General features: G+C 34.7%; 1 protein-coding gene across 1 annotated transcript in view; it reads right to left on the bottom strand.

The window, feature by feature from the left end:
* PKN2 (protein kinase N2) overlaps window positions 1-27398 on the bottom strand; it is a 130694-nt gene that overhangs the window by 34934 nt on the left and 68362 nt on the right. Inside the window, exons 4-8 of the mRNA XM_055340447.1 lie at window positions 23075-23192; window positions 22588-22733; window positions 22289-22502; window positions 7063-7248; window positions 5810-5919 (exon numbers count right to left, since the gene is read on the bottom strand). Coding sequence (XP_055196422.1) covers window positions 5810-5919; window positions 7063-7248; window positions 22289-22502; window positions 22588-22733; window positions 23075-23192 — 774 coding nt within the window. The remainder of the gene's footprint in view (window positions 1-5809; window positions 5920-7062; window positions 7249-22288; window positions 22503-22587; window positions 22734-23074; window positions 23193-27398) is intronic.

Genomic DNA, 27398 nt, shown 5'->3' with positions numbered 1-27398 from the left:
TACCAAAACAAACAAAAAATCTCTGTGTTGCCCCCTAAGACAATTCTACAGAGCCCTGACCTCCCAGGAACAGAATCTGGGTTTTCTTAGATTATTCTAGGTCTAGATCATTTTCAGAATATCTCATAACTCCAAAAAGACCTATGAATCTTTGTATCTTGAAAAGGATAGAAATAGTATAAATAACTTAGTTCCAGAATCCTGTAGAAAAGAAACTTGACATTTGAGGCAAAATGCTAGGCATGAACACGTCAGACAGTTTAAAATAACATTTTCTATAAATATTTCAATAAACATTTTCCATAAATAAATATTCTATAAATGGATAAAGTAAAAGGGTAAAAGTCACATGAAAAAGTGAAATGTACTGTGCAAACACAAGTAGTTATCATGATAAGGAATGTAGTCTTTGCCAAACAGAAGTTTATAATCATATTAAGGACAAGTAACATGCCTATCAGGAACCTGGAAGGTCTAGCTGGCCTCAAGGATGAAAAGCTTTACTTGCTCATGCACTGTTTTCAAACTTTGAAAGGGAAGACTAACCCAAAGTGGAAAGACTGTCTAAAGTCATGGAAAAAAAAAACAATTTTAGGTGAAGATCACTACTGCAAGTACAGAGGAACCAATCAACAGTCTTTCTAGTTTTTGAAGCTTGTAGTGTGGGTTATTTTAAATTATTTTCTCTCTTTCAAGTTTTCATCTTCTTCTATTATTTCCTTCTCTGCATGACTATTATCTATCTCATTCAAATTACCTTAAAGGAAAGAGCATCCATTTTGAAGAGTATTGAGGTCTAGTACCAGCTCTGAAATTTATTAAAATGTAACTACTCTGTACTCCGTTTCCCTAACTATAAAATGATGGTAACTTACTTTTGAGTTCTTTTTTTATTAATTTTATATGTATATATGTGTTACTTTTAAGTTCTATTTTAAATATAAAACTCTACAAAACATAATAATGTGTCTACAAGAGAAATCTTCTATCTTGTTTTCCCTCTAACAATAATTGAGTTTTGTTTTTTAAGATTTATTTTAGAGAGAAAGCAGGTGCACACATAAGCAAGGGGAGGGGCAGGGAGAAGAGAATCTTGAGCAGACTCCCCACTAAGCGCAAAGCTCAATCCCACAACCCTGAGATCACAACCTGGGCTGAAATCAGGGGTTTGGATGCTTAACTGACTGAATCACCCAAGTGCCCCTCTTTGAGTTTCATTTTGATCATATCACTCATCAAAAATCCTATAATTACTTTAAATAGGCTCTGAAGTGAAAGAAAATGACATTCAGCCAATTAATTCCCCATTACCTACCATGCTCTTCTATTATACTTAAATTCATAGCCACCCACACATCAAAGCCTTGGGCTAAAAAAGAATTAACGCCATCAAGTGGTTAGAATGTGCCAGGCAACAAAAGGGATTTTATATACACTACCTCAGTTTTTCTAATAATTCTGCAAAGATTACAGTTGACCCTTGAACAATGGAAGGGTTTTAAAGCACCAAACCTTGTGCAGTCAAAATCTGATTATTCTGACTCCCCAGTACGTTACTAATAGTCTACTGTTGACTGGAAACTGATAACGTATTTTGTATGTATTATACATTATCTTCTTATAATAAAGTAAGCTAGAGAAAAAAATATTAAAAAATCATAAGAGAAAATAGACTTATAGCACTTTACTGTACAATATCCATGTATTAAGTGGGCCTGCGTAATTCAAATAGGTGTTGTTCAAGGATTAACTATAGGTCTTATCCCCATTTCAGAGATGGTGAAACAAATGTGTAGTAGTAAGGTTATGTAACTTGTCTACTATCAAAAGCTAGTAAGTAGCAGATAGACAATGAACTCAACTTTCCTGGCTTCAAAGCCAATGTCATAATCTATTACATTATAAATGAATGGAAATTGAAAGAAACATTTTATGGTCATAAACATTTATACGTATTCACACAGTTTAGAAAGAAGTCACAAATATAACCAAGACATGAAAACTATATCTATCTATACTATACTAACAACCTCAACCGTTATTTCCCTCTTTAGTGGGCTTGACTGAATTATATTGGTTTTATTTATTTATTTATTTATTTATTTATTTATTTATTTATTTATTTATTTATTTATTTATGATAGACACACAGAGAGAGAAAGAGAGAGGCAGAGACACAGGCAGAGGGAGAAGCAGACTCCATGCCGGGAGCCCGACGTGGGACTCGATCCTGGGACTCCAGGATCGTGCCCTGGGCCAAAGGCAGGCATGAAACCGCTGAGCTACCCAGGGATCCCCTAAATTGGTCTATTTAAACAGCTAATTTGTAGCATGTAACAATGCTGGTTCTTTTACCCTGAAAGAGAAAATATCAAAGTCGAAAAAAAATCTTAGATGTGTAACTTTTTTTCTGATATAAAAATTCCTTAAAAATCTTTTTTATAAGTTGCTCACTCAATTTTATTGAGAGAGAACTTACTATTTTTCCATAGCAGCTCATTTCATTTTTTAAACATATTATCCTTTGTAATGAAAAAAAAATCAGTCATCCTTTGACTTTTGGTTTGTCCTCCACAGACACAAAGTATATAGTCAATCTAAGGATGCAACATGTACAACAATTTGTCACTTGCTACTTCTCCAAGAATTTGGCAAACATTGCTGCTTGATCAATATAAACTCTGAAAACCAAGTCCTATCCTGTAAACCTTAACAGTGAGGTCTAGGAAGTCACTACCGATCAATTAGAATAAACACACAAATTGAAATCTCATTGTTCTCACTACCCTAACTTTATCCTCACATTCCTCCTTCTAACTTTAAAGACAGTTGTCAAATTTTTGTTAAATTTCTTCCTTAACAGACTTTTAAAAATCCCACTTTTCTTCAATTGTTTGATATGTAACAGGGTTTTCATCATCTCACCATTCCTGCAATTTATTCACTGGATAAGCTTTTATAATGCTTATCTAAGGTATGATCTGTTTCAACTCAAGGTTTTTCATTTCTCTTTGGCAAACCTTTCTCCTCCTACCCTTGGGATACTGCTTAAGATCTGGTTGTTAAATCTTTGTTTTCTTCCTTTACAAACTCTTTCTTTATATGTTAGTCTTTTATTGGCTTCTATAGTACATGGTACTTCTAGCAGATCATGTACCACAGATAAATCAAATGATGTTAACTCCGCTATTAAAAGCCCTTCAATTGTCTCTCAATTCTTAACTTATAAAGATCCTAGTGATTTGGCATGTAACTACATCTACTTTACTCTACATTGATCTTGTCTCCCAGTTTTTATTCTTAAAACATATCAGGTTCTCTCCCACCTCAGGGGTTGTATATTTTGTCTCTTCTGCTGGGAACACTCTCCCTTGGATCTTTGCAAGTCTGGTAACTTTTCACTCATCAGGTCTCAGGTCAAATATAGCATCCTCAAAGAGATTCCCTAATTACTCCATCTAAAGTAGCCCACCTCCTTATTACACTGCCCTATTTACTTCCTTCACTGTACTTATAGGTGGTTTTTGTTTTTGTTTTTTTTTTTTACTTGTTTACTATTATCTTCCCTCATTAGAATATAAGGTTCCTAAGGATATGGACTTTGGAGTTTTCATTAATCATTACCAGTATCTAGAATGGTGCTTGGCACAGAACAGAAAATCGGTGATTGTTAAACCTAAGAGTTCTCTTACAGCAATGAGCATATATTATCTCTGTAAATCTAGAACATAGTAAAAAGCCTGGTACATATGAGACATTCAATAAATATTTTGAAATGAATGGATTGACTTTACCCACTTGGATGACATTCACTGTGACCTCTACTCAAATGAGCTTCGAAGCTACTTATCTAGCCCTAACCCCTAGTTCTACATCTTTATTTAATTGCTAAGTAATTAGGCATAGAACCCATCCTCTTCCAATACAGATTTTTTTCCAATCACTGTGGCATCATTTTCTTTGCAAATTATAGACAAATTCCTTCCTTTGTACTCAAATCCAACTAGATAGGTTGTTTTGTTTTTGTTTTTTAAGATTTTATTATTTATTTGAAAGAGAGAAAATATGCAAGCAGGCAGAGGGTCAGAAGGAGAAGGACAAACAGACTCACTGTGGAGCAGAGAGCCTGATGCACGCCTTGATCCCAGGATGCTGGAATCATGACCTGAGCTAAAGGCAGATGCCTAAACAACTGAGCCACCTTGGGCCCCATTAATACTATTTTTTCCCTTCATTTTCCACATGTATCTTTTTCGATCCCCACTACCAATTTTTACTTCAAGCTCCTAATCTTACAATTATAGCACTGGAGTAGCTCCCTGCCAATTTGTATACCTTTAGTTCCTCCTCTGTCAAATTCGTTCTTTATACAAATTCCAAGACCAATTTTTCCGTTATGTCTCTTCCATCCCATCTTCCATACCAACAAGTATAAACACCTCAGCCTAGCATTCTAAGACCTCAACATCATTTTAACTGAAATCATCAAAAAAGGTATATTTGGGAAATGAGGTGGCAAACTTTTACAGTTTCAGATGTAATGGTAAAAAATTATGCAACTAAACAGGTACATACTGAAGACCACTGAAATATAAGTTCTTTGAGGAACCTTGAGAGACCTTGTTTATATTGTTCATTGCCAATCTATTACCTGGAAATGCCAGGAATACAGCAGATACCAATGAATATTTGTTGAGTAAATGAGTGAATAATTTCAAGATAATTTTTAATGAATAAATGAATGATCTTAAATGAGAGAATGAATGCCAAGATGAATGTAGTGTTCTTTGAAATTCAGTCTGGTATTCAGACACATGAAGACTAGTTAGTAAATTACTTTAGTACAAAAAAAAAAGCTAACATTAATCAAGTTCTTACCACTTGTCTAAGATTTTTACATGGATTTAATCTTTACACATCTCACTGAAGTCGTTGGATTAAAGCTAAGAAAATCGGTACATAAAGATGAAGTATTTTGCTCAAGTATATGCATTGAGCAGTGCATATATGCTCAAGCAGTGAAGAGGGCCTGATTAGGATGCTGGCTATGAGGAAAGGAAAAAATAAATAGGAAAAATATTTTTAAAGTAGTGTAGAGCAGTAATCACCACCTCATATCATCATTAAGCACTGTAAATCTGCTTTCAGTAAAATATGAATTTAAAAAATGACACCTGTATCAACCTAAGTACTAAATGATAAAAATCTTGATATCTTTCTTAGTTTTTAGACAAAATTAGGTTTAAGTTCTAATATTTTTGTCCTATACCCCAGTGGATGGATTAAAATATAAATAAGAAAGTTAGCAACATGGACTTGAATCTACTGTGGACCAAATTTACTTCTGGTTGATTCTACAGCTACATTTTGCATTCTAGACATTCACATCATTCATGAAAGCCACTGAGACACATGGAAGTCTGTGTAAGTGGGCACATTGGCACATTTCAAATCCAACTTTGATACTATGACCTACAAATGGTGAGTCAAAAGAATTCCCTTAGTTGTTAGAGAGTGCATTACTAAAATAAATATATTTTAATATTAGCACTCACTTGTCTTTAGGTTAATACAAACTAGACATTTTCAAATCAACTGCACAAGCAAAAAGCTACTGCAGCACTCTGGTGTTCACCTGTCTTAAGGTAGACTTATATTACTCACCAGATGAGGAATGTCAAAAATACCTAGATTCTTCTTTTATTGCACTAAAAACAAAACTTTTCAAAGCCTTTCTTCAAACATAAAATTTACATTCAAAATGAATGATAAATATAATGAAAATTCAAGTAAAATGTTTTCATCTTACCCTGTCCAGTTCCAGTGTAAACTTCTGGTCCCATGACTGATTAGAAATGGGTTTCCAGCTCGTTTGACCAACCACAGTATTATCTAGCTTCAAAACTGCACATACATCATCTGTAATACAATTTATAGACTTGTTTAAATATTTTAAAACCTTTAAAATAGAGGTACAACTGTTTAACAGCAACAGAAGCTTATGATCCTCTCAGATAAGGTATATTTTTTCTTTTCTTTTTTTAGAGAAGGAGAGAGAGGAGGGGTTGGGAGGGCTAAAGGAAGAGGGAGAGAGAATCTTAAGCAGGCTCCATTTCCAATGTGAAGCCTGACTCCGGGCTCAATCTCACAACTCTGAGATCATGACCTGAGTGGAAATCAAGAATAGAAAGCTTAAGCAACTGACCCATCCAGGTGCCCTCAAAGTAAGGGCTTTCTTTATCCAGAAGCTTTGAATCTTAACTGGGCACTTTTATACGTACATACACTCCCAACTAGATGCTCTCAACTTATCCTTTGTGTTTGACAAAAACAAAAAGATTAAATGCTATCTATTTTGTATGTGTATATGTTTTTATGTAAATACTAATCATCTAGTTTTTCCCCCTCTACACTTCTATTTATAGAGCTTGTTACCTCAGGCAACTTTTATTTTCATAACTTTCCTAAAATCTCTCTCTATATATATGAAAACACTGACATACTTGCTTCTGTACTCTGTAGCAGGTTGAATTGTCACAGGCCTTTTTTCCCCTACCCCCCAGTTATACCTTTGTATCAGAGTTCATAATTACATTTTAGAATGTCTCCAAAGTGCTTCATAAACCTGTTGCATCATACTTTTACTACCTCCATCCATGCCTCCATTTGTTTGCTAACTGAGCTACTATCCTAGTAGACATGTTTGGTCCCAAGATTATCAAAATCTCAATGTTAATTTAGAAGTGTCACTATACTGTTAAAAGAATCAAGTCTAATAGGCTTTGAACACCTTCAGTTTGGCATAAAGAGTGATATTCAAAATTTTATTCTTCCTAAAGAATTAATGCAATATGTCATTCAGTTTCCTAATACAACTTCAATAAATTTGGTTGTTTTCCTTACAGTATAGCTTTTAAGATTTTAAAAATTAAATTATAGAAATCATAATTGTAAAGCTTTTTGTTCAACTTTGGCTCTTCCCATTGCTGTCCCCATTGCTATGCCCTTTGTATAGACCCTTTAATTTGTTATATGATTTAAAAAAAAATCTGGTTACTGAACTGGACAAGTCGTCGGTTTTTAGGAGATTTCGACTACTTCCACTTTTACTTTTACTTGTTCTGCTCATGAAAGATGATCTGGTTTCACTTGGACTCCAACCAGGTAGTGCAACCGATGTTGCTTTTGACCGTCCAGGGACATTCTCTAGAATATCTTGACAGCCCATAAGACGAACTTCCAAAGTACCTGTTTATCATCAACAAATATCAAATAAGAACATCAATTTTTTAAAAGCTTTTATTTATTTATTTGAGAGAGACAGAGCACAAGCAGGGGGAGGAGCAGAGGGAAAAGCAGACTCCCTGCTGAGCAGGGAGCTCCAAGCCAGCTGGATCCCAGGATCACCCCAGCCTGAAGGCAGACACTTAACTGACTGAGCCGCCCAGGTGCCCCAGAACATCAATTCTTAATATAGAACTATGTCTTTGATAAAAAGAAACGGGGGTGGAGGGGTGATGTGCTAAAATAACAAAATCTCTTCTCCCAGAGGATCTGTGAGGTAACTAATCATCTTTCCTATTTTAATTAGAGAAACTTATTGAAAATTCTTAATTAATACAACTATAAGAAATTTTATGGAAAGAACAGCACCTCCCAAAAGAACTGTCTGCAAGGCATAAAACAACTTACATAAACTCTTGTACATCTGAATACTCATTTATATAATTACATGGAAGAATTACAGAATTATGTCACAGACCATGTGGGAGGAGAAACATAAAGCCAAATAATATGCCTATTAGAATAAACATACAGAAATTAGAAACAAGGAAAACTGTTGTGTTTAGTAGTTATGTAGTTAACACAGAAAAGGACTTTATAAGGGTTTTTTTCATAAATAAATGGGTTTCTGTTCTATTTGAGATGTAAAATAATATTAACTTTCCATTCTAATAGTTTAGCAAGTGAAATAATTACAGACTGTAATTACCTAAGCATAAAATAATTGCAATTTCCTTAGGCAAATAAATATTAAAGGTGTTCAAAAGAAAATGAGGAACTGTGAGTCCATCCAGAGATACAGCTTTGTCATCATTTGGGCTAGACTTAGTATACTAGAATTTAAAGATGGTGCTGCAGTATTAAAATTTTAGATATTAGACAGTGAATAACATTTAAGGAAGAGTATTTCTTGGTCTCATTAGACTTAAACAATTAAAGCTTCATTTTATTTAAACTTTTAATTAAAGTAACCAAAGGACTTTTAACAAAGTAAAAAAGTGTGGATTTATGCTCAATTCAAACTAAAAAAAATTAAAGTGAAAAAAGAATTAAAGACATTGGATGTCAGGCAATGAAGAACACAGATACTCAAGGAATGGGAAACAAATGAGACGAACCTTAAGACTGCTTGAGTTTACTTCCTTGAATATATCTGGGACATAGTACAGGGAGGGGCAGTTTAGGTGCAGCCAAGTGGACTCCCTGGGTTAAAGAGTTAGAACTGAGAGTACTGACACAGAACGAAGACTGAATTGACCAAGGTGGCTAGGACTCACAGGCAGAATAAAAAACAACTCTCCAGAGACAGAAGAACTAAGTTGTGGGAAGGGTTTCCCTGATCAGCTATTCAGTCCCACCCCAGTAGCAGAGATTAATTACCCTTAGACTAAATGATGCTCTGGTCTGCATAACAAACCTTAAAAGCAATACTCAAAAGATCAAATTATTTCTAGGGAACTTAACTGTGACCTATAACAAAGCTCAAGAGTACTTACAGGAATACCAAAATATCTAGCACCAAGAAGCTAATACTCAATGTTAGAGATGACTGGGAATGTATGTTTTCTATTGCTGAATTACCAATTACCACAAATATAGTGGCCTAAAACAACACCCATTTATTACCTCACAATTCTGTAGTCAGAGTCTAGGTAGGCTGTCTGCACTTTCTGCTAGAAATCTCACAAGGCTAAAATCATCATGTCTGTCAGGCTGGACTCTTACCTGTAAGCTCTGAAGAATCTGAATCTGAAGAATGAGCTTCCAAGCTCATTCAGGTTATTGGCAGAATCCAATTTCTAGCAGACATAGGATTGGGGTCCCTATTTCCTTGCTACTTGATGGCCAGGAGCGGTTTTCAAGTTCTAAAGGCCATCTGAATTCCTCACTACATAGCTGGCCCTTTCCATCTTCAAGCCAGCAATGACACATATAATCTTTTCATGATTCAGATCTTTCTTCCCTATCTGGCACTGGCCAGAGAAAATTCTCTACTTTTAGGAGACTCCTATGATCATAATCAGCCTACCCAGATCATTGTCCTTTACATCAACCCAAAAGCAACTGATTAGTAACCTTAATCACATAGGCAAAATCCCCTATGCCATATAACATAATATTATCACCAGTGATATCTCATCATATTCACAGAAGAGGGATTCCATGGATCATTCTTAAAATTCTGCCTATCTTGCCTAGCAAGCAGATAAATAGAAAAATATGATCCATACTAAGAAAAAAAAATCAAATAAAAATCAATCCAAAACTGACATGTTAGCATTAGCAGATAAGCACATTCCTACAATTATATTCCATCTGTTCAAAAAGTTGAATACAAACAGACAAGAAATAAAAAAGATCCAAAACAAAATTTTAGAGATAAAAACTACCATGTTTAAGATTTAAGGAAAAATATACTGGGATGGGATTGGTGGCAGGTTATACATTGCAAAGAAAAGGCTACTGAACTTGAAGCAGTAGAAATTATCAAAAATAAGAGAAAGACTTGAGGGGAAAACAAACAAACCAATGCATATGTAAAATGTGTTTTACTTCAAGAAGTCTAATATATGTGCAGTTAAGTCCCTGATGAAGAGCAGAGACTGGGGACAGAAATATATTTGAAAAAAATAATGGCTGAAATTTTTCTACATTTGATGAAAGCTATAAACCTGGGAAGTATCCAAGAATTTCAATGAAAACCAAGCAAAAGAAAAAGAAGTAAATCACATGAAAGCATAATCTTAATTTCTCTAAACAAATAAAGAGAAAATATTAAAAGCAATCAGAGAAAAAAAGACATGTTACAAAGTTTAGGATGGCAGTGGATTACTCATTAAAACAATGAAAGCAAGATAGAAAAGCAACAACTTTAAAGTACTGAGAAAATGAACAAGCAAATAAACTGTGAAATTAGAACTCTAGACACACTGATATCTTCCAAACATGAAGACTTTTCAGATGTTAAAATGGGTAAAGAATCCATTATCAGTAGGCTGCCATATGATATAGCCATATCATTCCTTAAGTATTTACCCAAGTGAAATATACATTTACACAAAAACTGCACAAGTATGTTATTAGCAGCTATATTTGAAAAACTACAAAATGGAAACAAATCAAATATCTCTCATGGGTGAGTGGATAAACTGTGGAATATCCACACCTGAATACTACTAATAGTAGAGAGGAACCATTGATACACTCAACATAGATGAATAACAAAGTAATTGCTCAGAGTGAAAAAGGCCAGAAATCCCTCTCCCAAAAGAAGACAGTATAAACTGTATGATTCCATTTATATAAAATTCTACAAAATAGAAACTAATAGCAAGTGATAGAAACAGGTCAGTGATTGCCTGGAGACAGATGTGGGTAGGGAGAGCATGAGAAGAGCAGGAAAGAGGGATTACACAGAGGCACACAAGGACAATTTTAGGATGATGGATACTTTCATTATCTTGATTGTTGTGATGGTTTCACAAGTGTAAAATTATGACAAAAACCTTCAAGTTATGCACTTCAAATAAAACTGGATGTTGATGATGGTGACAACTATATACATTTCCTAAAAGCCCTAAAACTGTGGGTGAATCCTACAGTATATAAATTATGTCTTAATGAAGTTATTAAAGATGGAGCAGGAAGCTCCAATTTAATGTTTGGTTAGGCTATGGAAATCTTCTTTAATTGTAAAGTGTTAAGGCAGATTAAATACAATAGATAGCATTTTAATTTTAGTTCAAAAGAATCAACTTGTGTCTGTATGTTGTATTTGCTTTTTTGTTGTTAAACTGACAAACTTAGCTCATTTCCATTGTACATGCTTAGCTGTAAAAGTCATCCTGGGGAAACTGAAAACATCTGGTCACTACTTCAAACCCTGGTAGCTTATTAAATATTTTAGTAATTTCAATATATTAGGAGATGACAATGCTCAGCACACCTGCTTTCATTTAGGAAAAAGAAACCTAGAGGGATTTAAGTTCATTATTAAGCATCTAGAAGTTCTTTTCATGAGGTGACAACAGTTGCAATTGTATATAACCATATTAGAAATAGCTTAAAATTAATTTTTTATTTTTATACTCCACAATATGAAATTTTTAAAACAAGTAATCCAAAAACTAAATGTTTATATTCATAAGCAGTAGCTATGAACTCCATTAGAACATGTAAACGCTTTTTTAGTTTTTTAACATTCTGAAAAAAACTATTCTATATCCATTTTACTAATTCAGTACCTGACAATTTTTTTAATTCTGAGGAAATTTTCTTTCATAAAAACTAACAGGTGTCTCAAAATGTGGACCAAAAAATTTAATACCTTAGATCAAAATATCACCAAATTTGCAAATTTCAATTTATAACCATACAACCACAAAAGAAATCAGAGTATAAATAAGACAAACCACAAATAATAGCATGCAGTGAGAAACTCAGGAGGGTAAATGCTCCTGCTACTTGTCCATGATAATTTTTTTTTTAATTCATGAGAGACACACACACACACACACACACACACAGAGAGAGAGAGAGAGAGAGAGAGGCAGAGACACAGGCAGAGGGAGAAGCAGGCTCCATGCAGGGAGCCCAACGTGGGACTTGATCCCCGGTCTTCAGGATCAGGCCCTGGACTGAAGGCAGTGCTAAACCGCTGAGCCACCTGGGCTGCCCGGTCCATGATAATTCTTCACTGTGTCTAATCCTTTAAGCCCAATACTATTCTCTTCCTGGTTACTCTACATTTAGTTTAAGGTTCACAAGAATTAACTAATTCTAAGTTTCAGTATGAATTTAAAAGGAATCTTTTAAAAAACAAAAATGTCTTAAGAATTGTAAGATACTTCCTTTTACACTGGTGATTTACATCACTTTGAATAAAGTTCAGTAAGGCAATGAAGAACAGAAAAAGAGAGACTCCAACTGGTTAAAGAATTGGGGAGAGGACAATAGATGCAGAGAAAGCATTTGACAAAATACAGCATCCATTCCTGATCAAAACTCTTCAGGGTGTAGGGATAGAGGGAATATTCCTCAACATCTTAAAAGTAATCTATGAAAAGCCTACAGCAAATATCATTCTCAATGGGGAAGCACTGGAGCCTTTCCCCTAAGATCAGGAACAAGACAGGGATGTCCACTCTCATCACTGCTATTCAACATAGTACTAGAATCCTAGCCTCAGCAATCAGGCAACAAAAAGAAATAAAAGGCATTCAAATTGGCAAAGAAGAAGTCAAACTCTCCCTCTTCGCCGATGACATGATACTCTACATAGAAAACCCAAAAGACTCCACCCCAAGATTGCTAGAACTCATACAAATATTTGGCAGTGTGGCAGGATACAAAATCAATGCCCAGAAGTCAGTGGCATTTCTATACACTAACAATGAGACTGAAGAAAGAGAAATTAAGGAGTCAATCCCATTTACAATTGCACCCAAAAGCATAAGATACCTAGGAATAAACCTAACTAAAGAGGCAAAGGATCTATACCCTAAAAACTACAGAACACTTCTGAAAGAAATTGAGGGAGACACAAAGAGATGGAAAAATATCCCATGCTCATGGATTGGAAGAATTAATATAGTGAAAATGTCAATGTTACCCAGGGCAATTCACACGTTTAATGCAATCCCTATCAAAATACCATGGATTGTCTTCAGAGAGCTGGAACAAATTATTTTAAGATTTGTGTGGAATCAGAAAAGACCCCGAATAGCCAGGGGAATATTAAAAAAGAAAACCATACCTGGGGGCATCACAATGCCAGATTTCAGGTTGTACTAGAAAGCTGTGGTCATCAAGACAGTGTGGTACTAGCACAAAAAACAGACACATAGATCGATGGAACAGAATAGAGAATCCAGAAGTGGACCCTCAACTTTATGGTCAACTAATATTCGACAAAGGAGGAAAGACTATCCACTGGAAAAAAGACGGTCTCTTCAATAAATGGTGCTGGGAAAATTGGACAGCCACGTGCAGAAGAATGAAACTAGACCATTCTCTTACACCATACAAAGATAAACTCAAAATGGATGAAAGATCTTAATGTGAGACAAGATTCCATCAAAATCCTAGAGAACACAGGTAACACCCTTTTTGAACTTGGCCACAGAAACTTCTTGCAAGATTCATCCATGAAGGCAAAAGAAACAAAAGCAAAAATGAACTATTGGGACTTCATCAAGATAAGAAGCTTTTGCAAAGCAAAAGATACCGTCAACGAAACTCAAAGACAACCTACAGAATGGGAGAAGATATTTGCAAATGACCTATCAGATAAAGGGCTAATATCCAAGATCTAAAAAGAACTTATTAAACTCAACACCAAAGAAACAAACAATTCCAATCATGAAATGGGCAAAAGACATGAAGAGAAATCTCACAGAGGAAGACATAGACATGACCAACATGCACATGAGAAAATGCTCTGCATCACTTGCCATCAGGGAAATACAAATCAAAACCACAATGAGATACCACCTCACCCCAGTGAGAATGGGGAAAATTAACAAAGCAGGAAACCACAAATGTTGGAGACGATGTGGAGAAAGGGGAACCCTACTGCACTGTTGGTGGGAATGTGAACTGGTGCAGCCAACTCTGGAAAACTGTGTGGAGGTTCCTCAAAGAGTTAAAAATAGATCTGCCCTACGACCCAGCAATTGCACTGCGGGGGATTTACCCCAAAGATGCAGATGCAATGAAATGCCGGGACACCTGCACCCCGATGTTTATAGCAGCAATGTCCACAATAGCCAAACTGTGGAAGGAGCCTTGTTGTCCATCGAAAGATGAATGGATAAAGAAGATGTGGTTTATGTATACAATGGAATATTACTCAGCCATTAGAAACGACAAATACCCACCATTTGCTTCGACGTGGTTGGAACTGGAGGGTATTATGCTGAGTGAAATAAGTCAATCAGAGAAGGACAAACATTATATGGTCTCATTCATTTGGGGAATATAAAAAATAGTGAAAGGGAATAAAGGGGAAAGGAGAAAAAATGAGTGGGAAATATCAGAAAGGGAGACAGAACATGAAAGACGAACTGGGAAACAAACTAGGGGTGGTGGAAAGGGATGTGGGTGGGGGGTTGGGGTGACTGGGTGACGGGCACTGAGGGGGGCAATTGACGGAATGAGCACTGGGTGTTATTCTGTATGTTGGCAAATTGAACACCAATAAAAAATAAATTTATTTAAAAAAAAAAAAAGAATTGGGGGAGAGGAGCCAACAAGAATAGAAAAGGAAAAAAAATCTCCAGTCATATCAGCTGATTTTCTAAAACGTAGTTTTATTACTCTTCTAGAGATATTGTTGATTTCCAAATATTTGACAACCATATCTTATCAATGAATCATTCAGAAACACTCTATTATTACTAATGCGTTCAGCATTGGGCCATACAATGGTGAAACTTAAGTAATAAGTACAGTTCCTTATCATCAAATAATCTTTACCAAGTATCTTCTGAATCTATAAAGTGTCCTGTGCTAGGGGCTAGGATTACATGTAGATAGATGATAAGGTCTTTGTTCTTCACAGTTCTAATTTTTAAAAATACAGTAAGAAGATGGATAGTAAGGCAGGGATCTGTGCACAAACCAGTTTAATAGTGATATGGACTGTGCACAACATGGACTGTGCACAAACCAGTTTAATAGTGATATAAGATTCATGTAGGAATTATAGAAGATGTGACTGGAAAGATAAACACTTTAATAAACATTTAAAACATTTTAAATATTGACCAAAGGTTCCCAAGCTTTCTTATTTCACAGCACCCCAGTGTCTCAATTTTTTCACTGGGCTCCTAATCTAAAATATACCTAACAGTTCTATTTCAAAGGATACTGCAACAAACTAGTAACTACTTACAAAAACAATACACATAACTTGAAAGAAAATAATCTTATTTCACTTGCAAAAAACCATGGTTACCTCCTAATGGGATGTTTGTACCTAATGAGCACAGTACAGCTTCTCAAACTCTGGAACTAGATTGGAAACTGCTACCTTCTTTTCTATTCCACATTGATTTTCACATGGTATTTATTATCAGAGCAATGCAAGAAAACCCAGGCATGTTAATAAATGACATCACTGAAAGGAATATAGCTCCATCTCATGCTGTACCTTGAGCTAGTATTTTGGTGACCAGAGGAAGTGAAAATACACTGTTTCCCTCAAAAAGTTAAAATATCCTGTTGTACTTTGTAAATTCATTCTGGCATCCCAGGATACATTAGATTTAGAAACTCAATTCGGTAACTATAGGTTTAGACTGATTCTAATAGTGGCAACAGCATAGTTTAACTATGAATTTGTCCTTCAAGTTTTAATATAGAAGTCTGGCAAAATATAAAACTGATCAATGATACCCAAAGCTACTAAAATGTGACAGTATACTTTGCAATTCTGAAGAACAGTGTCACATCCTCAAAATATTAAATACCATCATTTTTAAGGAAAAGCCTTTGTTGACATTTCCATTGATAATTTAAGGATTTCTAGGGGTCAGAGAAGTCAGTGTAATGAAAATATTTCACATTCAAATGGACCATAAAAACCTTTGTAGCTGATGGTCAAAGAAAATGGTGCAGTAGCAAAGTCCAAAGGCAGTTTCTCCACAGAAATATGGGAAACAAACAAAACCACCACAAAGTAGCAAAAACTGTTAAGTCAAGTGTATGAGACATTTGCAAAACAATCAAAGGTTTACTGTAGCCAAGCAAATGCTTAATAAAAAAAGCAATGAGTACTCTAAATAGGAGAGCTCTGTGGTATTTTAACTTACCTTTGCCTCATCCTCCCCCTACCCAAATGGCTTGTTGATGGTCATCAATACAGCAGTCTACAGATAAAAATTCATGCTCAAGAAAAGTATGGTTATCTGCTTTGACCTAACTGAGGGCTCCCTTAAGGACTAACACAAAGGTATGTTTTTCTGTTTATTTGTATTTTGCCTATCTAGGAAATCTCTAAGGGCAGAGAAATAGCTAAGTGGCGAGGATTTAATAGCAAATGAACCAGACACTGCAGCCTGGGGAAAAAGATATGAATTGGGACAAACAATAAGATATCCCAGAGAGTCTTGGAAGAGAATACAGAGTAAGACGTTTTGAAAAATAAGGACTTTGCAATGCTTCCACTGGGAAACTAGAAGGCTAGGAGAAACAGACATTCTCATAAAAGACCTGAGAAAGCCCTAAGCTCTTATATCTGGCTGATCTTCGAGTTCTGTGTGAGCAAAGGCATAGTTGACAATGCCTGACTGACCATTAAGGATATGCCCCAGCACACAAACACAGAGCCCAGCTGCAAAAGCAGGGCAATTTTTTTTTTCTTTTTGCCTGCATGCATTAAAGGAAATGTCTGACAAAACACTAGTTGACTACTAATTTAATGGAGACTTCTGTGACCATACATGACAGTGAATACAATCTTTACAAAACAGCTTATAAAAGCCCCTAAACAACTATACTCCACACAAACAACAACAAAAAATTCTAGAAGGGGATTATCTTCCAGAGTTACACATTATAATATTCACAATATCCAGTTTTTAATAAAAAGTTATGATGCAAGTTAGAAAATAAAGGAACATGGCTGATTGACAAAAAAGGCAAAAATTAATAGAAACTGAGGAAGCCAAGTCATTGGATTTTCTAGACAAGGATTTTACATCAAGGACTAGATATCAACTATCTTACCTACAAAGACCTACAAAAAAAGCCCCAAAGCGAACAAACAAAAGAAAGAAAGGAGTACTGTATTTTGACAAATAGAGAATATTAAGGAAGATACAGAATTACAAATAAGAATGAAATGAAATTCTAGAGTTGAAAAGTGTAATACTGAAATTTTAAAAATTCACTAGAAAAGGTCAGTAGTAGATTTGAGGCAGAAAAATCAGCAAACACGAAGATGGGTCAATTAAAAGCACCCAGTCATAGGAACAGAGAGGGAAAAGAAACAAAAGAAAGTGAACACAATTCTATGTTATTGAAGTAGCTGAGTAATGAGGGGGATTGCACGAAAAGATATATTGATAAAAATTACAGCTGACTTTTTATAATAGAAAAATAGAAGCCAGAAGAAAATGAAATCACATTTTAAAGAGCCAAAAGAAAAAAAAAATACAAATTTCTATATCCACTAATAATATTCTTAAAACACGAAGTTCAAAAATATAGGAAAAAGGTGAAAGAATGACACTGTAGCACACCTTCTTTAAAATACATGTTAAATGAAAATTTATAGGCTAAAAGGAAATAGAGAAAATCTTAAGTACAAGATGAAGAAAATACTCAAGGATGATGATTTTTAAGGCATATGTAGAACTAAAATATATTACGACAAGAATACAAAAAGGTAGAGTGGAAAGATTTGAAAATATTTTTTTAAGATTTTATTTATTTATTCATGAGAATATACAGAGAGGAGAGAAGCAGAGACACAGGCAGAGGGAGAAGCAGGCTCCATGCAGGGAGCCCGATGTGGGACTTGATCCCGGGTCTCCAGGATCACACCCTGGGCTGCAGGTGGCGCTAAACCACTGAGCCACCGGGGCTGCCCTGAAAATATCTCTTCATAAAATTCTTAAACTGATTTAGAGTTAAGAGTACACTGGGATCATAGACTGTAAATAAGTTCAATATGGATATCTGATTCTCTAAAGAAAGCAATAAACACACACACACATACAGGCCTAACTAAAAGACTGTTATGGGAGATGAAATGGAAAAACAGAGGGTTTATTTTATGAACAACTACAAAGGGCAGGAAAGATGCTATTCAAACATCAAGTAAATATATATTAAAATAATACTAAAAGAAAAAAGAATAAAAATAATACTAAAAGGAAAGTTTATAAAGTGCACATGGAAACTTTTGGGGGTTGTATCAAAAGTTACCAAATTGTACTCATCAAGAGTGGGCAATTTATGTATATAAAGCTGTTTAAAGGGCAGCCCCGGTGGCGTAGCGGTTTAGCATCGCCTGCAGCACAGGGTGTGATCCTGGAGACCCAGAATTGAGTCCCACATTGGGCTCCTTGCATGGAGCCTACTTCTCCCTCTGCCTGTGTCTCTGCGCCCCCACCCCCTGTGTGTGTCTCTCATGAATAAATAAATAAAATCTTTAAAAAAAAATAAAGCACGGCTTAAGTCACATTTAAAAAAAAAAAGCTGTTTAAAAACGGGAAAATATGGCAGGCTAACAACTTCAATCAGATTTTCAGGACAGATAAAAAGAAGAGTCATCTATATAAAGAATATAAAATTTTCACTTTAAATAAAAAAAAAATAGGTTGAAAATGAAAGGATGGAAAAAATCCTAGGAAAAAATTTTGCTAGGTTATATTGAGCATGAGAAGAATAATGCGGCTCTACTAACATTAGACAAAGTAAACTGTGTGTCTGAATATTTTCAGAGATAAAATGGAATATTTATAATGATAGTGTAATTGATCAATATGATATAACAACACTAAATGGGTATGCTCCTAATTAAAAACAAAATAAAAAGCAGGAAGTAAAACAATGAAACTAAAGATAGTTTGTAACTGACTTAACCAATTTGATGCCTGGCTTGTTAACTTTAAAGACCCTTATGAGAAGCTTCTTTTTGAGCTCTACTAATGCCAGGCTCTTGGGAGAAATCCTGACAGTTCAAACCAGAGAGGCATGGTTCATGTTTGTGGATAGGGCTCATAGGAGCTTGCTGGTAGGAAGACTCTGACTTTTGATGCTTGACTTACTCTTGTAATTTCAGATACCCATGGAAGCTGTGTTTGCATTTACCTGTGTCTCTGGGCCCCTAAAATGTCTGTACATCAATAAACATTTGTTCTTCTTTTTTTTTTTTTTAAAGATTTTATCTATTTATTCATGAGAGACATATACAGAGAGAGAGAGAGAGAGAGAGAGAGAGAGGCAGAGACATAGGCAGAGGAGAAGCTGGCTCCATGCAGGGAACCCGATGTGGGACTCAATCCTGGGACTCCAAGACCATGCCCTGGGCCAAAGGCAGGCGCCAAACTGCTGAGCCACCCAGGGATCCCCCTAAACATTTGTTCTTAAAAAAAAAAAAAAAAAAGTCAACAGAGACAAAGTGACCTCTGGGATACCATGAAGAATATATATACACATGCTATGGGAATTTCAGAATGAGAGAAGAGAGATAAAGTGGCAGAAAAAAATATGTAAAGAAATAATGTCTAAAAATGTCCCAAATATGATGAAAGACATGAATCTACACATTAAGAAGTCAAAAATTCAAAGTAGAGTAAACTTAAGAGATTACTATTTGAGAGATACTATAATCAAAATGTGAAAAAAAAAAAAACAATGACAGAAATCTTACAAAACTACAAGGGAGAGGCAAATCACCACTTCCAAGGGATTCTTAAAAAAAAATAAAAGCTGATTTTTCATCATAAAGTACAAAGGTCAGGACAGACTGGAATAACATTTGTAAACTAATAAAAGAAAAAAACTTGTCAACTAAGAATTTCACATATGGCAAAACTAACCTTCAAAAATAAAGGAGAAAAAAAAATAAAGGAGGAAATAAAATAATTCCCAGGGAAACAAAAGTTAAAGGAGTTTGTCACTTGGATATCTGCCTAGAAGAAGTGCTAATGTAAGTCATTCAGATTGAAATGAAAAGACACTAGACAGTAACTTGAAATTGGAGAAAAAAATAACACAGGTAAATATAAAAGCCAATATTACTGTGTTTTTGGTTTATAACTCTTTGTGCCTTAAAAGACAGATGCATAAAATAGTAGTTATAATGTAAGCTAATGGGCAACACAGTGTATAAACATGTAACCTGTGATACAACATAAAAACAGGGAGAAACAGCTATATAGGAGGGGAGTTTTGCAGGTTACTGAAGTTAAAGTAGAAAAGACTTATAAATTCAGGCTATTAATCACTACGGTAACAACTAAGAATAGAACTGGAAAAGGAAACAAGGGAATCAAATTGTAAATTTGAAAAATTCAAACACAAAAGAAAGCATTATCAGAAGAATTCAGAAAAAAAGGATTAAGACCTGTAGAAAACAAATAACAAAATGGCAGAAGTAAGCCTTTTTGTTGTATGTTAAAGAATTTGGCTGGTTTTTGTTACTGGCTCCTGGGAGTGAGCCTTTAAACCCTTGTCATTTCCCCATAGCAGTGTCTTTGTTATTTACGGTGGGTTCCTCAGGTATCAGATTGAGTTAATACTAACAAAGTGATTCATGGTGGGCCCCTAGACAGTTTCTGGATGGGGGCTGGCTATGTCAGAAAGACAACCATATGATTAGAGGATTGGTGCCAATATTAGCTTGACCTCCTGACCTTCAGAGAGGGGTGGGGGACTAGAGTCTGATTTCAAACAAATGGTTCAATGATTCAACCAATCACTTCCACATAATGAAGCCACAATAAAAACTGTGGATAATCATAGCTGAAGTGAGATTCTTAGTTGGTAACAGAAATTGATATGCTAAGAGAACGATACATGCTGAGGACCAGGAAGCTTCACATTTGGGACCCCCAGATCTCTCCTTATGTGTCTTTTCTAATTTGTGTTTATAATAAATAATAAAACTGTAATTGTAGAAACAAAAAACAAAACTGTAATTGTAAGCAGAGCTTTCTTGAGTTCCATGAATGAGTTCTATAAAATTACTGAGCCTGAGGTGGTAGTGGAACCCCTGAATCTGTAGCCAATTTGTCAGAAGTGTGGATCATTGGGGAAACTCCAAGTTTACAACTTGTGTTACATAGAAGGGCAGTCTGTGGGGACTGTGCCATTAACACGTGAAATTTGACCCAGCTCTAGGGAGTCAGCATCAGAACTGCACTGCCACATAGGTACATAGGTAATTACCTTAAAATATATATGTATTACACTGTTTAAGTAAAAGGAACTGATTTAAAAAAAAAAAAACATGATTACAGGCTGTCTAAAAGGATTCATTTTAGAATGTCTTTAGATCCAAATCTGTGTCTTTAGATCCAAAGACATCGATTAAAAGTGAAAGGATGGAGAAAGACATTCAGTGCAAATAATAACAAGGAAAAGAAAGCTGGGGTGGCTATACTAATATCAGACAAAATAGACTTTCAATCCAAAACTGTTACAGAAGACAAAGAAGGACATTACATTTTGATGAATGAGTCAATCCATCAAGAAGATATAAAAAACTTACAAACATGTGCATTTAACAACAGAGCCCAAAAATATATGGAGCATACATTTACATAATTAAAAGGAGAAATAGGCACATAAATAATTGGAGATTTCACTACCCCACTTTCAATAACAGACCTACTAGAATGGCATAATAAAAAAAAAAGGAAAATAACAAGTGTTGGTAAGTATATGCGCTCTTGGGAATATAAAATGATAATGCAGCCACTGTGGCAAACAGTTTGACCATTCCTCAAAAATATAAACACAGAATTACCACACGATCTCCTAATTATACTCCTAGGTATATACTCCAAATAAATGAAAATAGATGTTCAAACAAAAACACAAATGTTTATAACAACATGATCCGCAAGTCAAAAAGGTGGAAACAACCCAAATACCATCCATTGGTAAATGGATAAAGAAAACTTAGTATATATCCACATACAATGGAATATTATTTACCATAAAAAGAAATACTGATATATACTACAAGAACAAACCTTGAGAAAAGTACACTAAGTGAAAGAAGTCACAGAAGGCCACAAATTATACAATTCTATTTATAGGAAATATCTAAAACAGACAAATGTACACAGACAGAAAATTAATAGTGGTTACCAGAGACTGGGAGAATGGGGAATAGTAACTACTCAATGGAAGTGGGGTTTCCTTTTAGGATGATGAAAATGTTTTGGAACTACATAGTGGTGATGTTTATACAACACTGTAAATAAGCCAGATGTACACAAAAAAGAGATGCACCAAAAATAATTAGGAGATGTATGCAACTTACCTGTTAGGGCTGCTGGTTTGGATAGTGTGCTATACTGGTTTTGTGTCGAAATCATACTTTGACGTGGACTTAGTGTTGGTGATGCAACAAGTGAAAGCTCCTCAATAATAATACTGCTTTTGGGATGATTCTTGGGAAGTTCATTTAATCTTTGCTCTAATGAATACTTTAAAAGGTCCAACTTCTGACTTGATTCATTAAATCTTGCTTGGGCCTTGAATAGGGAAAAAACAATTGTCATTTAAAATAATTACATTATTTGAATAATGTATTTATTAAGTTAAAATATTTAAAATTACTTCTGAAAGTGCTTTCCTGTCTGTTACTTTTCCTGAGCCAAGTAATTTCATTACATTCTTTGCACCTTCTGCTACTGCAAACTCTATCCTAAAATGATGCCTTAATTCTTCCATCCGAAGTTCAAGAGGACTTATGACAGGTTTTGCTAAAGGGGGGAAAAAAAAAAGCAATTGAACCATTTATTTGGTATTCTCATGTGTAGTGATTAGTGATTAAAACTCATGAAAAGGAAATGATTTCTTACAACTTAAGAGAAAGTTCATTATAAAGAAGTCAATAAACATTGAAGTAATACTTAGACACAATGTTTTGTTTTTTTTTTTGTTAGACACAATGTTGAAATAAAAAGCCTTCCATTTCAGCCATCAAAACTCAAGACAAAACCATAATGCCTCCACCTCTTTAATTTTGAGCCAGTGCTTTTTTCCTACATAAAATTTACATGCCCAGAATAATAAGAATGACAATTTATCTCTATTCCATCACCATTATCAAAAGCCAATTCATTGGTCTGGACTGCCTGAAGAATCTGCATTCGTATCACTTCTATTTTTGTCTTGCTGTCCTGGAGCAGTTGCTGAGCTGTGCCATGGAGTTTCCGATCCTATTAAAATAAGTTTGAAATGGTAAGCAGATGAAAAGAAAAAAAATAAAACATTTTCAATAGCTTCTAAATAAGGTCAAATGATTGGCAGCAAGTGAAAAATAAGAGTTAGTAGAACACTAAGTAAATACATTTATTTTAAAAAGCCACCAAACTGATAGGGCTATAAATGAGAAAAACAACTCAGTAAGACAATTTGAGAAAAAGCAAGTGAGTCTTATTACTATTTTTAAAAACTCCAAATTCACATTTATAATGTTCTCTTTTTCGCTTTACACAAAATATAAAGAATTTTCCTGTACCACGGTCAATAATCTCATACTCAGAAGCATTGCATGTAACAGATAGATGCCTCAGTGACTAAGCCGAAACATTTTGAAAATCTCTTCCTGTTCTATAACATTACAGTTAAAAAAAAATTACAGTTAAATTCTTATAGTTTCACATATGTAGGCAAATTTTTTTTTAAATTTTTATTTATTTATGATAGTCACAGAGAGAGAGAGAGAGAGAGAGAGAGAGAGAGAGGCAGAGACACAGGCAGAGGGAGAAGCAGGCTCCATGCACCGGGAGCCCGATGTGGGATTCGATCCCGGGTCTCCAGGATCGCGCCCTGGGCCAAAGGCAGGCGCCAAACTGCTGTGCCACCCAGGGATCCCGGCAAATTTTTAAAATAACTAATCATAGCTGGTATCTGTGTTCCCTTAAATCTGATAAAGGAAACAAGAAACAGCATTTGTCAATGTTAGTGACATAATGAGAAAAGTCTCTCTTGAAATTCTTGAATGTCAAAAAATAAGACCTTCTCAATAAAGCAAGGGAGGAAATTACGGTGAATAAATGTCTGTTATTTTTTAAAACTTCAAGAAAGGTGAATTACATGAAATAACATTACTACCATATCTCAGTTTAGTTCCAGTAACAATGAACATTACTGATGGAGAGGCACGAAAACTTACCATTTTTAGAATTGTAGTCAGCTAAATAATGAACCACCCAAAGATGTCCAAGATGGCAAAGGGAAACTAAGACAGCAGATGGAATTAAGGTTGTTAACCGCCCAACCTTAAAATACACAGATCATTTCCTGGATTATCCAGGTGGGCCCAAAGTAATCACAAGCCTCCTTAAATGTGGAAGAGAAAGGGAGAAGAGGAGGACAGAGCAATATGAGAAGAACTGCACCCACCGTTGTTTTCTTCAAAGAAGAAAAGAGCCATAAGCTAAGAAATGTTGGCAGCCTTTACGTGCTAGTAAGATCAAGGAAACAAATTCTCCACTACATCCCCCAGAAGGGAATGCAGCCCTGCCAATGCCTGACTTTAACCTCAGTGAGATCCATGAGACTTCTCAATTACAAAATTGTAAAATAATAAAGTTATGTTGCTCTAAGCCATGAAATTTATGATAATTTCTTGCAGCAGCCATAGAAAACTAGTACAGCAATTTTTTTTCAAAAATTTTGTATGCAATAAATAACAAGTTAATACCATCTCCTGCTTAGTTATATTAGTTGTCAAAGTCTAGTAGGCTTCAATCCACAAAAAAACAAATGACAAAACTATGCATCAAGTTAGGAAGCACTTATTCACGAAAAAGGCCAATTTTTGCTTATTACTTAAGCACCTCTACTTTTATCACTAAGGTAATCAGTACTGATTTGGAAATAAAATAGGATATAATCAACCTATACTCTCTGAAGAGTTCAAGACTAGAAGCTAAGAAATAAGCATCAGATGTGCAGATCATTTCAATAAAAACACACAGTATATTATGGCACTGTATAAATGAAGAAGATGACACAGTATAAATGAATGAAGATGTGAGGGGAGAAAGACAATACTGCTATTATATAAGGAAAAGAAAAGTGAGCTGATATGTTTTATGATAAATACCAAATTAGGTTGGCTAAAATACAGTGGAAGAAAAAGCAATTTGCATATTTATGATTTTTTCTTCCATTTCTTTCTTGCTCTGAAGGCCAGTCAATTCAATAAAGATCTTCTAGTCAGATTTCATTCTTTATTAAATATTCAGATTTTACACTGAAGGAGTTGGGCCATATAGTTTACTATAAGTCTCTTAAATATCAATTTACACCATGAAGTAAACACATATACTGTATTTGTTAATTATGGTTTACCATTAAAAATACTTGCTTGAGTTTGGTGTTTGGCTATGACTAATTATATATGCTTTTGAGAATATACCTATTCACCTTCCAAATTTAAAATGAAAATATTTTTCTCTTACTTTAATCCTTCCTTTCCAGTATTAGGTACATCAGACAAACTGAATATTTGAAAGTTTTTCTGTTTCTTTGAAATCTCATCAGAGTAAGAGAAAAACTTTTAGTATTCCAAAGCTCCTAATTTAATGAGGCAAATATGTTTCACAATCAGATAGACTGGGGTCCAAATCTTACTGTCTTTTTAAACTAGGGTTAGTTATCTAACCTTCTGCAAGATTTGGGTTTCTTGCAGAAATTATGTAATGGGGAAACCCCTCTAAAACATGGAGCTTTTGTAAGCATTAGATAAAACTGAAATTCTATTGCTTAGCACATAATTGGCATTAAAATGTTCTCTTTCAGATTAATAAAGATGATTATCTTATTTCAATGAAGTCCTAATATAAATGTATAAATATCAAGCAAACTATATAATACCATGTTTTTCAATTAAACCACTCCTTTTACAGTTTTACCACCATGTGAGAAGACAGTAGTTCTGTCATTTACTTCTTTGGAAATGCTTTCTTAACTATTTCAGTTCAACATGCAAAGAAGAGCATTAGTTCATTTTAAAAGTAATCAACTTTTTCCAAACTTCTGAGAGATCTGTACAGATGTCAAAGTATGATGAAGGCTTTTAAATGTGACACTGGACATTACCAATCACAGGTGATTTACAGTTACTACTTGTCAGTCTTATGCTTTCCAGCATTCAATAAATATTTATGGTCAGTTTTATGCTTCTATGAATTCAATGGATTTTTTACTGAGCACCTAATACATTCAAAGCAAGAGACAAGGAAGGTCCAAAATATATGAATTGGTTTATGAATTACAGAAATATTTGCTTTTATGTTAAGCCTTTGGAAAGATTTTTATGTATAATAGGTTGAATCATGAAAATGCCAATACCTGAACAATTTTGAACTACAAAGATAGCAATTTCATATAGTTCTATTGGTAATTAGCATTCTACAATGCCTGATAGTCATATTTTGAATGTACAGCATTTTAAAATTATAAGTTAAAACATTTATAATATATTCCAATTATAGAATATTTTGTTTTATAAAAAGTAAGTTATTATTTTCTAAGTCATAGTGGGACCATTCTAACAAATAAACTACATCACACATGGATTTCTGAAATAAATAAGCCAATCATTATCTTCATTTTTCCATCACATATTTATGGCTTACTTTGCATGTATTTAATGTGGTTACATCCAGTGAAAATACAAAGATCAGTCAGGATTTACCTTTTAAAAGCTATAATTTGGTTGAACAGACACAAATAATTATTGTATGTATCAGAATGTTTAAAGCACCCAAGAAAATTCAAAGGAAGATGGGATGGATAAATTTTAGCTAAGGGAAACCAGAAAGGTTTTATGGGCTATTAATACAGATGAGGAGAGTGAGACTGGGATAGATGGTCAGATATTTCCAATTGAAGAAAAGGTCTGAAAAGACTTGGATGCATTTAAAGAGGTTAACAAGAACCCCATATTTTTAATAAATACCTTGGGTTTGTCATCTTAATACATCAATGGAAAACATCTCTTTGACAGGTCTTTTTTTTTTAAGATATTTATTTATTCATTTATTCATTAATTCATTCATGAGAGATAGAGAGAGAGAGAGAGAGAGAGAGACAGAGGGAGAAGCAGGCTCCCTGAGGGGAGCCTGACGCAGGACTCAATCCCAGGACCCTGGGATCATGACCAGAGTCAAAGGCTCAACCACTGAGCCATCCAGGTGCCCCTCTTTGAAATGTCTTATCAAGCCCTCAGATTATTCTGAAAACCCATGGTGCTACTTAGAGCCATAAAATTTACATTCTAATATTGATAAAGATGATAAAGAAATTGTGGAAATTATAATTTCAGGTATTAGTAATGCAACGAAAGAGATAAGGAGAGACGGGCCTGCTATTTTATACAGGGCAGCAGTAAAGAGCTTGCTGGAGTGTTA

The sequence above is a fragment of the Nyctereutes procyonoides genome, unplaced genomic scaffold (genome assembly GCF_905146905.1).
Source record: "Nyctereutes procyonoides isolate TBG_1078 unplaced genomic scaffold, NYPRO_anot_genome, whole genome shotgun sequence".
In the NCBI taxonomy this organism is placed as follows: domain Eukaryota; kingdom Metazoa; phylum Chordata; class Mammalia; order Carnivora; family Canidae; genus Nyctereutes; species Nyctereutes procyonoides.
The sequence above is the reverse complement of the archived record's forward strand: the minus strand, read 5'-3'. Positions and strand labels throughout refer to the sequence as shown.